At 39.9% G+C, this 14,358-nt stretch overlaps 1 protein-coding gene across 7 annotated transcripts in view; it reads left to right on the top strand.

Annotated features, from left to right (window-relative positions):
* prom2 (prominin 2) overlaps window positions 1–14,089 on the top strand; it is an 87,956-nt gene extending 73,867 nt beyond the window's left edge. For 5 of the 7 annotated variants that reach the window (XM_043712938.2, XM_043712940.2, XM_043712937.2 and 2 more), the window contains 9 exons: window positions 915–986; window positions 3,148–3,237; window positions 6,345–6,398; window positions 7,934–8,014; window positions 8,342–8,410; window positions 8,956–9,045; window positions 9,989–10,101; window positions 11,443–11,466; window positions 12,319–14,089. In XM_043712938.2, the coding sequence (XP_043568873.2) occupies window positions 915–986; window positions 3,148–3,237; window positions 6,345–6,398; window positions 7,934–8,014; window positions 8,342–8,410; window positions 8,956–9,045; window positions 9,989–10,101; window positions 11,443–11,466; window positions 12,319–12,334 (609 nt within the window). In that variant the 3' untranslated portion in view covers window positions 12,335–14,089. Of the gene's footprint in view, window positions 1–914; window positions 987–3,147; window positions 3,238–6,344; window positions 6,399–7,933; window positions 8,015–8,341; window positions 8,411–8,955; window positions 9,046–9,988; window positions 10,106–11,442; window positions 11,467–12,318 lie in introns of those variants that run through there. The other 2 variants (XM_087998787.1, XM_087998786.1) reach the window with 2 other exon arrangements.
* Window positions 14,090–14,358: the final 269 nt, after the last annotated feature.

The raw sequence follows: 14,358 nt of genomic DNA, 5'->3' as shown, positions 1-14,358 counted from the left end.
ACTGAATCATACCGTGAAGGATTGCACTGATTCAACTTATTCGGAGGGCAGCAAAGAATGGTTAGTAAATGCTGTCCTTGCCGGTGAGGCCCACATCCCTAATCATGTGATTCATTTCTGTTTGTGGGATCTTACTGTGCGCAAGTCATTTCCTCCATTAGAACAGAGACTACACCTCAAAAAATACTTCACTGGTTACAAAACATTCGGCACACCTCGAGGTAGTGAAAAGTATCACGGAATGGCAAGCTTTTCTTTCTCTATATTTAGCTACAAACATTTGGGTGTTCTCTCAAAATTAAACTGGTCAGTTCCATAGTGAGGCAGCCACCAACAATCTACTGAATTTGTAATCACTGGAGTAGAATTATTATCAGTGGAAAATTACTGCCAAGCACTTTCTTGGAGTTGTCCCTCACGTTCGTCACTCTAACCTGGGTGGATGGTCACAAGGCAAATATGACTTTAGAATTAGAATTTGGTTTTATTATCACGTATACTCAAGTAGTGGAATACTGTGAAAATTTTACAATGTCACCTCTCACGGTGCAATCTTAGATACAAAAAGAGGAATAAAGAAGATTCATAGAAATAAGACCTAGTTAAAAGGACAAATGCTGCACCCAGATAAACGGATTACAGATAAACATTACATCGCAGTAGATCAGTGCAGCGGCTCCCACACATGGCCTGACTGGCTTTGGAAGCTGCTGACCGCCGTGCTGGACCCCAGTCAACCCAGCCCAAAAACCCTCCAACAACCTCTGCTGGAGTTGGCATTGTGGGAGACACACTGGAGAAATATCAAGTGGCTAAAGTGAGAATGTGGGGGTTAGAACAATTGGAGTAGATATATAATAATATGGTGTTACATTCTAGATGGTATCCATTTCTTTCCATTTGCTGTTTTTCAGCTGCAGCTGCCCTTATTTCAGCAGGAACTGCACATCACTGTGGGGAAACTACAAAATACCTCAAAGAGCTTGGTGAGTTCACTTGTAATTGACTTGTGCCAGAAAGCAGAGATGGCACACTTTTTGGTTCTCTTTTCAATTATATTTTATTTTGGCAAATTTAATTTTAATTGAGGTGAAACCGATAGGGCTGGTTAGATACTGACCAAGTCCACAGGGATATATCACCACTATAAATAAATCCATGGAATATCTCTACAGACGGTCTCTATATTGGCCTGAGTCACACACCAGAGAATGGAATACCAAATCTGGGCTAACTCTGCCAGTGCATTATTGAAGGAGTGTTGCTCTGTTTCAAAATGCTATATTTCAGGTGAGATGTTAATTCAACACTCTGTCAGCCCTCTCAGTTGGATGTAAAATACCCAGTGACACTCTGAAGAAGGCAAAGGAGGTATCCATGATATTTTGGCAAATATTAATCCCTTTAATCACTAACAGATTATCCAGTCATTATTGTAGTCTGTTTATGGGATCCTGCTGTGCACAAACTGGCTGATAAGTTTCCTACATTTGCTTTGCTTTAAAAAATATGTAATTGTCTAAAACATTTTGGGACAACATGTGATCGTGAAAGGTGCTGTATGAAGGAACCCTTTCTTTTACCCTATGTTTATATTCATAAAAATGTTCCAAATATTTAAGTTGCGCCCAAAACTAGACAGTTCAGTTGAGATGCCATTGTCCTCCTTCTTGAATAGAAGGAATAACACAGGCTGCAATGCTTCTGTCATTATAAACATTGAAAAAAGCAACTTGCAATGAGCAGTGCTGTAGGGGAGATGCCAATAAAGTGCATTAAAGCAGCTGTAAAGCTAATCACTATCCCAGCATTCTACCATTGACAAATTAAAGAGTAGTACAAGGAGACTGCAGGATTCAATTCATGTGTTAGAATCTGTGAAGCTCCTCTTGTAAGAACCAGCAGCAGTGAGGAAGTGCATTCATTTGCCCATTCCTGTTTCAATCAGCTCTTAAACCTCTTCAACAAGGGAAATGTTGTGTTGCCACAGTGGGAATGTGGGGGGTGGAACAGTTAGAATTGGTGGGGTCATGTAATGAAACATCTTGGAGTACATCCAAGCAGAAGATGTTTGGGTACAGTATTGGAGTGATTATGTTAATGGGCAAGGAATCCAAAATCTTGAACTCATGTCCTAGAGAACACGATTTCAAAATGATCATTGTATTCTGAGAATTTGAATTAAATTTAAATAAAGAAACTGGTATTAGTAAAAGTGAAGTCAAACTATTCTAGTAGCCCAAGTATAGATTTCTGTCCTTGTTGGAAGAAAACCTTGTCATCTTATCTGTTCTGGGTCTAGATATTGTGCCTCTTATTGCCTTCTCAAATAACCTAGAGAGACACTCAACTGTACCAAATCATTACCCATGTTTTAGGAGAAGGGTCATTAGCACCTTCAAAGGGTTAGTCATCAACATTCAGACCATGAGAATGTGTGAAATAAAAATCAGCAACCTTCAATTGGATAGCATAAGGGGGATTTACTTGGTATCAAGCCCATGCTCTACTAGAGCTTAAAAATGTGTTGCTGGAAAAGTGCAGAGGTCAGGCAGCATCAAAGTAACAGGAGAATCGACATTTCGGGCATAAGTCCTTCTTCAGGAATATGCCTGAAACGTCGATTCTCCTGTTCCTTTGATGCTGCCTGACCTGCTGCGCTTTTCCAGCAACACATTTTTAAGCTCTGATCTCCAGCATCTGCAGTCCTCACTTTCTCCATGCTCTACCAGATCTTGCAGCGTTTGACAGAGAAGATGTGCTTTATCCAGTCAAACCTGGGTCTCTGAAATAGGAAAATGTATTATTGCTCGATGCTAATAAGTGCACACATTAATGATTCTGGATGTAAGTTTGCTTGCTGAGCTGGAAGGTTCATTTTCATTTGTTCATTTGAAAATATACCTTCCAGCTCAATGAGCAAACCTACATCCAGAACCTCAACTTGAGCTTCTCAAAACTCGCTAACATCTTAATGATCTCAAATATCATCACTTAAACGTACAACTGTCAACAGCCACTCAGTGCTCATGACATGAATACACATGGGCAGAAACACATCAACCTGTGTGGACGTTACCTCAGATTGGGAGACTGCTGTCATTCAATGATGTGCATATTAATATGTGGCAATTCATTATGTTGTAGATGGACCCAGTCAAAACCGAACTAAACAAAGAGGCAGCAAGCCTGAATGACCTGGACAGCTGGATCCAGACCAACATGGTGCCAAACATTGTAAGTTTTAAATTGGATGTGTTCACATATTTCATTACAATCACAGCATCAAAATGATAATTCAACACTTGAGCAATAAAGATGGGAAACTTATAAAGGTCTGAAATGTCAAGGCTGAGGAAAACAAACTTGATTAAACTCAAGAAACTAATTCTTTGATGCTACACCAACCATACTGACTTTCTTACCATATTCCCAGTCCCTCTTTCCAGAAACATGCCTGAAGCCAGTTTCACAGCGTAGGCCTAACTATTCCAATGCTCTCTTGGCTAGCCTTCCATTTTCTGTGCTACCCGAATTTGAGTTCATCCAAAATTCTGCTGGCTATGTTTACCCATTACCTATGTGCTCATTGACTTAACATTGACTTCCAGCATGCAATGTCTAGAGTTTAAAATTCTCACCCTCACCTTCAAACCTTCCATGAACTCACCACTCTCTACCTCTGTTGCCTACTCCAGCTCCACAGAATAGCAATTGTGATCTTATTTTAATTTCTCCACTATAGGAGGCCATGTCATCAATTGTTGAGGACCTAAGTTCTGCTAATCCACAAACCTCATAGCTTGGTTACCTCTCTCTTTCCTTTTATGTCATTTCTTAAAACCCAGTACCTAGACGGAGATTTAGGTCAGGGTTTAGGTCAGAGTGGTGCTGGAAAAGCACAGCAGGTCAGGCAGCATTCGAGTAGCAGGACATTTGGCTAGTGTCTCCTTGTTTGATTCAGTTTCAGCTTTTAACTTGTATTATTCCTGTAAAGCATCTTGGGATGATCTTCTTTGCTAAATGTGTTATTTAAAAGCAGATTGCAGTCACAATAGTGTCTGTTTTCACTTTATTCCACTGTATTGTAAAAGACCTAATTAAGCACTTCTTTGACACTGTGAGGTGCTATTGGGTCACCAGGGAACATAAGAAGATAGCTTCCTATATCTCATCTTCACTGAGCCTCAAACAACAGTAGCCAAAGTAAAGAGAGGAGAGCCTCTGATATGAGTGAATCGTCGCACTTTAAACAGAAACAGAGTACCAGAAATGTTCAGCAAGTCAATTAAAGATTGCAAGAATTGGGGAGACAATCTATCCAACACACACTAATTGCAGATAGTAAGAATGGAAGAGATTCCTGAACAGTCATGTGAGGGAAAAGATATTGAAGCCTCTGCCACCATTATCCACAGCACCAGACCACAACATGCTGATAAAGATTTATATTACCAGAGGAACTCAGACTCCCTGAGTGAACTGTAGCACATCACCATCAATCTTCCAGCACACCCAAACTATTAACTCCTCTAGCCTCTTTACAGGTGTTTAATTCCCTGCTGAGTATTTCTAGCATATTCTGTTTTTGTTTCTGATTTCTAATGCTGACATTATGCTACATTCTATTTATAAAATGGCTACACTTGCCATTTGAACCCGCTTACTTCGAATTAGATAGAAATTGCAGAGTTTCTGGAGCATGGTCTTGTCATCAAATTGAAGGTTGAGAGAAGGTGTAATTGCTTTTTGTAGAATTCTAAAAGGAGAAGATTATGTAAATCAAGACCAATTGTGTCCACTTGTCCAGAACATTAGGCCCAGAGGAACAGTCTCCACGTTAAGCAGGGGTGAACTCTGACCTAATCTAAAGATTGAGTGGAACCTTACCACTCCTTCTCTGAAAGCTAATATGTACTTGCAGCTAACTATTAGCTTATGAATGTGAAACTTAATTGCAAGAAGGTTTGAAAACAGGAATGGTGAAGTCTTACTTCAATTGTGTAGGATTTTGGTGCACCTGGGGTACTGTGTGCAACTTTAATCTACTCATCTCAGGAAAAATATTTTTGCCAGAGCGGGAGTGCAACAAAAGTTCAGCAGACCTGGAATAGTGCAGGATAGATAGGCTTCAGATTGGTTCCACAGGTCGTTTCAACATCGAGGGCAGGAGGGCCTGTACTGCGCTGTAATGTTCTATGTTCTATGCTCCTGGGATGGTGGGACAGTCCTACAAGGAGAAATTGGGCAAACTGGTCCTTGTACTCTCCAGAAATTTAAAGAAGAAAGCTGATCTCATTGAAACTTAAAAGTACTTAAAAGAATGGACAGGGTAGATATGGGCAAGATGCTTTTCTGGTTGGGGAGTCTAGAACCAGGTGGCACAATTTAAAGATAAGGTGGATGCCACTTAGGTTCGGAGATGACAAGAAATACTTTCACACAGAAGGCTATGTGCCTTTGGAATTCTCTGCACAGAGGACTGTGGAAGCTCAGTCTCTGAATATGTTCTACAATAGAATTTGATAGATTTCTGATTATTAAAGGCATTGAAGATTTTCATCAACCATGATTGTATCCAATGGTATGTGGCAGGCTTTTGGGCTGAATGGCCTAACCCGTTCCTATGCCAACAATGCTCACATTCCATGAATGAAATTTAAAACATCTACAGATCTGCATCTTGAGGGAGGCAGTGTAAGCAGAAAAAATAATTAATTCAAATGTAAATTACATTGTTTTCAGAAAATAACATTTTGGATTTTCAGAATCCAAAGACTTTGAGACATGATGTGTGGTGGATATAAAAAATAATTTAGAGGACCAGTTTTGGATTTGGATCTAAGGCTCCGAAGTCTCTCAGCCACTTGGGGGTTTTCCTCACCTCATGTCTGTGTTTGTTATAGACTGCTCGCTGTGTTTTGAATAATTCCATTATTGTGTGTTAGAATTATGGACTGTGAGCCGGATAAATCTTAGTTTTTCTTTCATGTAGTAATTCCTGTGTTCTTGTGGTTTAGGGAGGGAGAGGTCAGTCAAAGATCAAATTCCTGTGGATCATTATCCAGGGACCCTTGCTAAATTGAACATATTTATGGATATTGGATTAGGAGAGGATTGAACTTGCCACACCTCATACTCTTTCACTGTCTGGACTCACACCTGAAGGGCAGATATAAGAAGGAGCTATTGAAGGGACTCTGAAACATCTCCATTATTGAGTCAATGCCTTTAATGATGGAGAACTCAGTCAAAAAAGAGGGTAGAGTTTCAGTCTTGCATGTTGGAAAATGAATGATGATGTGATGGGTTTTGTTGACTATGTTTGATGTATGGTTTAATAGGAAGTATTGAAAGAAAACATTGAACATCTTCAGAAAAATGCTTCACACATTGAGGTAAGCCATATGTTTGAAGCTATTTCATTGCTGTTTTTCAGATGTCGTTTTTTGATCTAGCTCCTGCTCTCCCTTACTCTCTATCTTTAATGCTGCTGCTATTCCCACTGTCCACTGGCCCAGTGTCATCCAGGCTGGGTCAATGTACTGTTTGCTTGTAATGCTCATTATGAGCTGAAGATCTTTTCAAAGGTAATTAGGAAAGTGCAATAAATGCTCACTTGGCAAGTACCATCCGCAACCCATGAACAAATAAAGAGAAATGCCCAGCTGAGTTATGAAGTTGCATCATCACATGGGTGATCATGGCTTCATTCTTGACTACCTTAAATATGATGGTATTGTTAAGTTTGTTGATCACAAAATGTTTAAAGAAAGTCTCAATCCATCTTAATTCATCAATCCAGTCAGTCCCTATTTCCTGGCATTTTAATAAGTTTGTTAAATGATTCCAAAGATTTTGCACCTCAGATCCTTCTATATATTGATCAATATTTACATCATGAGAAGTGTCCTGATTAAAGATTCTAAGTTTTTCTTCATTCCTTCATGGCAATTTAGTTTGCAGTAATTTCCCAAATTTATCTTTTATGTGATATATATGCACTCTTGAGAGGCCACCTTACTAAAATGTTTCAAGACCAAAAAGCACAATTTTCTGTAGTCCATCCTCATAACACAGAGCTTGGCAGGGGATCAGTCCTTGTAGCATTTCTCTGGACTGCCTCCAACACTGGAATCCCTGACAAATTGTCAGAACTGGACAGAACACGCAAATGATCATCTGATAATAAAATAATTGGAATTCACTTCCTTATTCCCAGAAATGATAGAATTTTGTATCATTTGGGATCACTCTGTTACTGTTGGAACATTACAGTAGTGTATATATTTCACAATTACTTCACTGGATGCAAAGCTCTTTGAGATGGCCACTGGTCATGAAAAGTTATATATAACATAAGTTTTCCATTCCTTTTTAAAAATTAAATCCTATTTTCAGGTAATTTCAACAAATACTGCAGGCTCTTGAAGCTTTAATAGAAGGCTGTCACTACTACAGTTAGAGCTGGGATTGTCCTTCGTCCATAGCACTTTGATTTTCCACTGTGTTCTATCCAGGGACATACATAGAGTTTTACAGGAACAATGTGGCTGTGCAATTTGAAGTGAAGGAGGTCAGGACTTAACTCTTAACTTTCCTATGCCTGTTACTGTCTGATTGTGCTCTGTGAAGAGTCTTAGAATTTTTATTAAATCGAAACATGTGACAATGCTAGTTGTTGTATATACATTGACTTTCTGATAATATATTGGCCATGTGTGTAGAAAGACATAATACGATGTATACAGACGACACCATTTGTTTATATTTAAGGTCTGCTGCTGCATGTGCTGTAGTGTTTGTAAACAGTGACTATTAAATGTGACTGCATTGATTTGTGTGCATTGCTTGTTAAATACCTGTGCACTGGTTGTGTTATATATTGTGACTATTTTCCATATACTGATTGTGATTTAACACTTTAATCTAGATGATCATAAATACCATTTTATTGAGGATAGATTCTGCACAGGATATGATCCATACAAAAGCTTCAGATCTTGTTAAAAATGTGAGTATGACAAAATGATTTGTAAAGGATTCCAGAACAAAAGCCTTTAATTATATGTATCGATGGCATGCTGAAAATTAGGTTTGAATTAATTTGTAATGTTTGTGAATGTATGATATGGCCTATTGCACAGTCCACAGAGTTGCCTCACACAAGAGCTTCCCACACAAGCTCTTAAGTAAACAGGAAATCTAGAGTTTGTTGTTGTAGCTGGATTAATGCCTACAGGTGAAAATACTCTGCCTGACCCACTGCACCATGCAGCATCCCTCATTACATTTTCAACAAAAATCAATATGCAACTACCCTAACTTCTCATCATTACAGGAATCCAAGATTTTTCTGGATTGTCAGCTCGAATATTTCAGTTACTATATGAATTGGACCAAGACGATGGTAAGGCCTTTGCTATCAGCAAACAACTCTTTGAGGTTGGAAATACATACCACACCGGCACTGTGTGGCTAACTGTACTATATTGACAGGCAGTAGAAACCTGGGAGAAAGAAATAATATGGCTGCCTCTGAGTGAATCAAACTGAGAGATGAATTTTACCTAGAGATAGGTGTTTGGGAGTGGGTCATGTTAAGTGAGTGGTGTTCGGGAGTAAGTTACACCAAGTGATGTGTGCCCGAGAGTGGGTTACGCAATGTAATGGGTGCCTGTGAGTGAATTACACCAAATGATGTGTGCCTGAGAGTGGGCTACACCATGTGATGAGTGGGATTAAGTTACACCTGGTGATGTGTGCCTGGGAAAGGATTATACGGTGTGATAAGTGTCTGGAAGTACATTACATTGACTGATGGGTATCTAGGAGAGAATTACTTAGAAATTATGTGAAACTCCTTACACTGTTAATTTTACTTGTTTAGTATTGGTACTGAGAATGATGTGGACTCTGAAAAATTCTTGCTTTCACTGAGGATTTTCTTAACAGATTACAGAGAATATGGCTCAGTGCAGACCTCTCGCAGATGTCCTGGATTCCGTGGCAATCATTGCTTGTTCATACCTTTTGGATTCCTTGGTAATATAATAGTAGTGGAAAATAGGGAAGGGGCTTAATAAAGGAATTGGTCAAGATAAAGTTGAGGGCTGAATTGATCAAACTTGCCTGGAAGTAACATTAGATTAAATCTCAAGCAATAGAAATAGAAGCTGTAAAATAAACCATAGAACTATAGATGTTGCAGATCTAAAAGGAGAACAAAAATTACTGAAGAAATTCAGCAGGTCTGGCAGCATTGGAGGAGAGAAAGCAGAGTCAACATTTCTGGCTCAGTTGGTCTGACTCTACCTGAAATGTTAATTCTGCTTTCTCTCCACAAGATGCTGCCAGAAGAGCAAATTTTGTTTTTGTTAGAGATAAAAACCCCTTTATTTGGAAAATGTCTCGACAATTTATGCCATGCTTACCTTCCCTGTATCTAACAATGTTTGATGGGGATAATGTGGAGTGAACTTTACTTTGTATCTAACCCTATGCTGTACCTGTCCTGGGAGTGATTGATGGATACAGTGAAGAGATTTTACTCTGTATCTAACCCCATGCTGTACAAATTTTGGAACTGTTGATAGGGGCAGTTTTTAGGACGTTTTGCTCTGTACGTAGCCCTGTGCTGTACCTGCCCTGGGAGTGTTTGATGGGGACAATGTACAGGGAGCTTTGCTCTGTATTTAAGCCCATGCTGTACCCATCTTGGAAGTGTTTTACAGGGAGTGTATAGGTAGCTTTACTCTATATATAACCTTGTGCTGTACTTGTCCTGGGAGTGTTTGATGAGGACAGTGTAGAGGGTGTGAAAAAAGATGGTGCAGAGTTTGAAGGTGGGGAGTCCAGTTGAGGATGTGACATGAGTGTGGAGCTGTGCAGCTTAGTTCGGGAGGAACAAAAGAAAATTCACAGAATTTCTGTCCAAAATAGATTTGATATAGATTGAGAACTAATGGTATCTAACTATCTCTCATAGAATGCTTTCTGGTTTTGTATGGGCTGGAGCACAATATTCCTGATTCCAAGCATCGTTTTTGCAGTGAAGCTGGCCAAATTCTACCGTCGCATGACAATTTCAGATGTATATGAGTAAGTAATGATGTACCAGTAGGTAGAAAGAAAAACTTACGTTAATATAAAACCTTTCCCTGTGTCCTAAGTCTCTTTATAGTCCATTAAATATTCTTGCAGTCAGTGGTTTAATAAGATACTCCATGGTATACTCACTGGTATAATAAGGATATAAGATCAGGAGTGGACCATTCAGCATCTCAGGCCTACTCCATAATTCATAAAGAACATGGCCAATCTTCTACCTTAACTCTACCTCCTTTTTTTGTTCTTAAACTACTTCACTTTGTTAGACCTGTCTAATGAGCATGTGTTGAGTATATTTAATGCCTGATCATTCATAGTTCTCTGAGACAAATCCAACCTCTGAGCGAAAAAAATGGAGATGGTAAATAATGGAGATGGTTACCCACTCAGTTTCAACTCTTCCACCGTTCGCTTCATCTCAGCCAGCTGCTTTTCAACTTCATTCAACCTGACTTAATGCTGTCGACTCCTGCTGACTATGCCAGAAATGCAACATGAGATTTGAACACATGGAAGGCCAAAGATCATGAAGCAGGGTGTCTTTATTCTGACAGTACGCCATTAAAACCAGGAAGAGAAATTAAGGTTGAACAAGAAACTATTTATAATATGCACTTAAAACAAAGCCAGTGGATTACAACGGGCTAAGAAATGCTTTGTGTAATCTGCTCCATTATTTACTCTCGGCCGGCCAGACACCCTGATGTGGACCCACATTGACCTACCAGCATGAAAACCCAGTTTGTTTTCATAACCAGGTCTTCAGAATTGGGAATTGCCCCTGTAGCATCCACTTTGGATTGTGATAAAAAGATATTTTTTCACTCAGCAGTTGGATTTGTCTCAGAGAGCTATGAATGATCAGGCATTAACTATATTCAGTCCTCCATCCAACAGAGACACTTTTTTTTAATCACAGGTAAAGTACATACAACTGCTCTGGTTGCTCTCCCTCACCATCGTGCCATATACTAGTGGAGATCCCATTACACAATATTGACCAATTGTGAGGAACATGTACAAGTCCATCAGGATATACCTGACATCGGAGTGACCTCCCACTAAGTGCTGAGTCCAATGGGCCCTTGGAGGTAGCCTTTTGGTGGTCATATAGGTGGCTATCAAATGGCACTGCTGACAATGCAGCATTCCCTCAGTACTGTCAAGTTAAAGATCCCCAGGCAAGGAAGCAGGGTCCAAGTCAACCTCAGGCAGGCTGGGAATTGAACCTGATTGTTGGCATTATTCTGAAGCCCAAGTTAGCTATCTGAGCCAAATATATTTCTGTTTGTCATGTACCATACTCACTCATTTTTTTTCCTATTCTTTCAGGAATTTTGACTGTCAGATGGAAATGTGAGTGGAACAGATCTATGATTTAATACTGGGCTCTGATTGCCCTTGAACATTCCAGAGCATTGTCAGCTTTATTGTACCTGCTCGAGCCAAAATTTGATAGAACAGATGAATGGAGAAGGCCATTCAGCCCTTTGAGGCTGTGCTGTCATTCAACTGGTTGATTGAATTCTATTTGCTCATCTTTGCTCCATGCTCTTGATATATTTATTCCAAAAGAACATCAATTAATCTTAGTCTTCGAAATGCCAGTCAACCATTCCCATTCTGTACCCAGATTTCTACCATGATTTTTGTGAAGAAATGTTTCCTGGTTTCACTCTTGAATGGTCTAGTTCTAACTTTAAATTTATGCCCAGCCCCTATTCTTCACCAGTTTAAATCCAGTTTAACCCTTTTAGGGTTAGTCAGGGTGAGAGGGGTGGTAGATAGGAAGATGGTTGGGTCAACCAGATCCTCTGCCTGTTCCCCTTTGCTTCTGAAGGAACAGAAAGAGACAAACTCTCAGGAGGACACTATTGAATGGAATTACCCCGGATCCACCTTTCCTTGCTAATCATTCTTTCTCTTAGCTGGAACCAGATTCCAGTTGGTCCAGCAGCTGTCCATTGGAACTGATTTTTTTCCCTCTCCACCCCTAGATGTTCCAAGGGAATGTATTTTTATACAATCTGGCAGCTTCATGATCACTTTTACGTATGTTGTGACGTGATTTGAACATGCTTATTGTTGAGTGCTATACTGAGAGTGGTACTGATATTCTTTAAATAAATGAAATAATTGCACCCTCTGAGCAAGAAGGTTGAAAAAAAAGGAAAATAAATAAATAACGTTATCTCTGTCTTGATTTAGGCAACCAGTGTATTGATGATTCCGTCTTTCTGAAACCTGACATTGGGATCTTACTGAGATACTGTGACTGACTCCATTGTGGGAAAAAAATGAATAAACCAATGATACTTGAGGAGCTCCCTCTGAAGTTCAATATTGCCATTGTGTACTGAATTAAAATTTCAACATATGTGATTTGAATGCATGAATTGAATTGAATTGAAATGCATTGATTGCATGTACAGCACAGGCCTTGACTGTTTTGTTGTTCCCCAAATATCTCTTCCCTGGAGCTACAAATCTGAATTTTTCCAATTGGAGTTCCCTTGTAGTGCAGTTCCCTTTTGCTGCAGTATGTAAACAGCTCTTATCAGTATCACAATGTCCCTGTGTGACTATGACAAAGGTAACTCTTCACTCCCCATCCTTCTGCATGTCTTGATGTAGTTGACCATGTAACATCTTAAACATCGTCATGTAACATCTCAAATAGATCCATTGAGATGTATAGCATCTTTGGTTCAACTTGTCCACGCCGACGAGATATCCCAACCTAATCTAGTCCCATATGCCAGCACTTGGCCCTAATCCCTCTAAACCCTTCCTATTCATATACCCATCGAGATGCCTTTTAAATGTTGTCATTGTACCAGCCTCCACCACCTCCTCTGGCAGCTCATAACATACATGAATGGGGCCATTTGGTTACATTCCTTTCTAAGCGTTTGTAATCTCTTCTTGCTACAGCAGTGTTAAAGGGAAATTTGGGTATGCCATGAGTTAACCTTTAAATTGACATGAAGTTGCAGCTAGGATTAGAATGAGATAGAAAGTTTTAGTTAACTTCATAGGCAATAATCAAACAAATCATTTAGGATTCATTTTAATTTTATCGAGTCAATAAAGTTAGGTAGACTACATAAACATGCTCAGATGCTGATGCAACAGAGTTTCTGTAAAAATACAACATGGCTGAACCAGCATTAACCCTGGGGCCTTATTTGGAAATGGAATGTGAGGCTAAGCCCATACCATATCAAGAAAGACAAAGATGTGGAGTTTAGTCGAGGATGTGAACAAAGCACAGGCTTCAGGACTGAAGATAGCATGGCACCTGGAAGATAGGGAATAGCGAAACCAGAGCTAACAAGAGTTTGGCAATGTTTGGAATGTGTGAAAAACAAGGTGTTTGTCTAAAACAGACATTTTGGGATTCAAGTAATGTATTGTCTACGTGACTTACAATGCACAAATATCTCATGAACCTTGGTTGATCTTTCTGGACTAGAGTCTCCCAATGTTGCTATCAAGAAATGATCATTGCCCTTTATCTTGAGGCACCTGAGATTATTTCTTAAAATAATCTACCACAATAATGGTATTACCTTTGGTGCCCCTGAAAGATCTATCCTCATTATCAGGTATGTTGCCCTCAGCAACATCATCTAAAAATACAATGTCAGGTCCCAATGCACACTGATGACACATAGCACCACCTCAGTGGCAGGCAACTTGGAAGCTTGGGGTCATTTTTGCAGACAGAACATAGGTGTTCTGCAAAGCAGTCACCCAGTCTGGATTTTGTCTCCCCAGTGTGGAGAAGACCGCATTTTGAGCAGTAAATATAGTTGACTATGTTGAGTGAAGTACAGGTAAACTGGTATTTCACCTGGAGGATGTGTCTGGGTGTCTTGGATAGTGAGCAGGGAGGAGATAAATGAGCATGTGAGGCACGTTCTGTGATTGGGAAGGTGCCGTATGGATGTTGGGAAGTTTTGAAGTGGAAGAGGAGGGAACTGTCCCTGCGGAATGCTGACAAGAGAGGGAAAGGAATATGTGTCTGGTGGTGGCATCCTGCTAGCAGTGGCAGAAATGATAGCAAATCATGGGGTGAAAAGTGAGGAGCAGGGGTTCCTGTCATTGTTGGGGGGGGGCGGAGAGAAGGGGTGAGGGCAGAAATGGGGGAGATGGGTCAGACAAGGCTAAGGGCCTTGTTAACCACAGTAGTGGGAGATCCTTGGTTGAGGAAAGAGGTGGATGTTTCTGAGACCCACAGTAGGT

The sequence above is a fragment of the Chiloscyllium plagiosum genome, unplaced genomic scaffold (assembly GCF_037043375.1).
Source record: "Chiloscyllium plagiosum isolate Xiang-an unplaced genomic scaffold, Cpla_swu_hap1 HiC_scaffold_22, whole genome shotgun sequence".
NCBI lineage: Eukaryota > Metazoa > Chordata > Chondrichthyes > Orectolobiformes > Hemiscylliidae > Chiloscyllium > Chiloscyllium plagiosum.
This window is presented reverse-complemented; position numbering and strand designations above follow the sequence as displayed.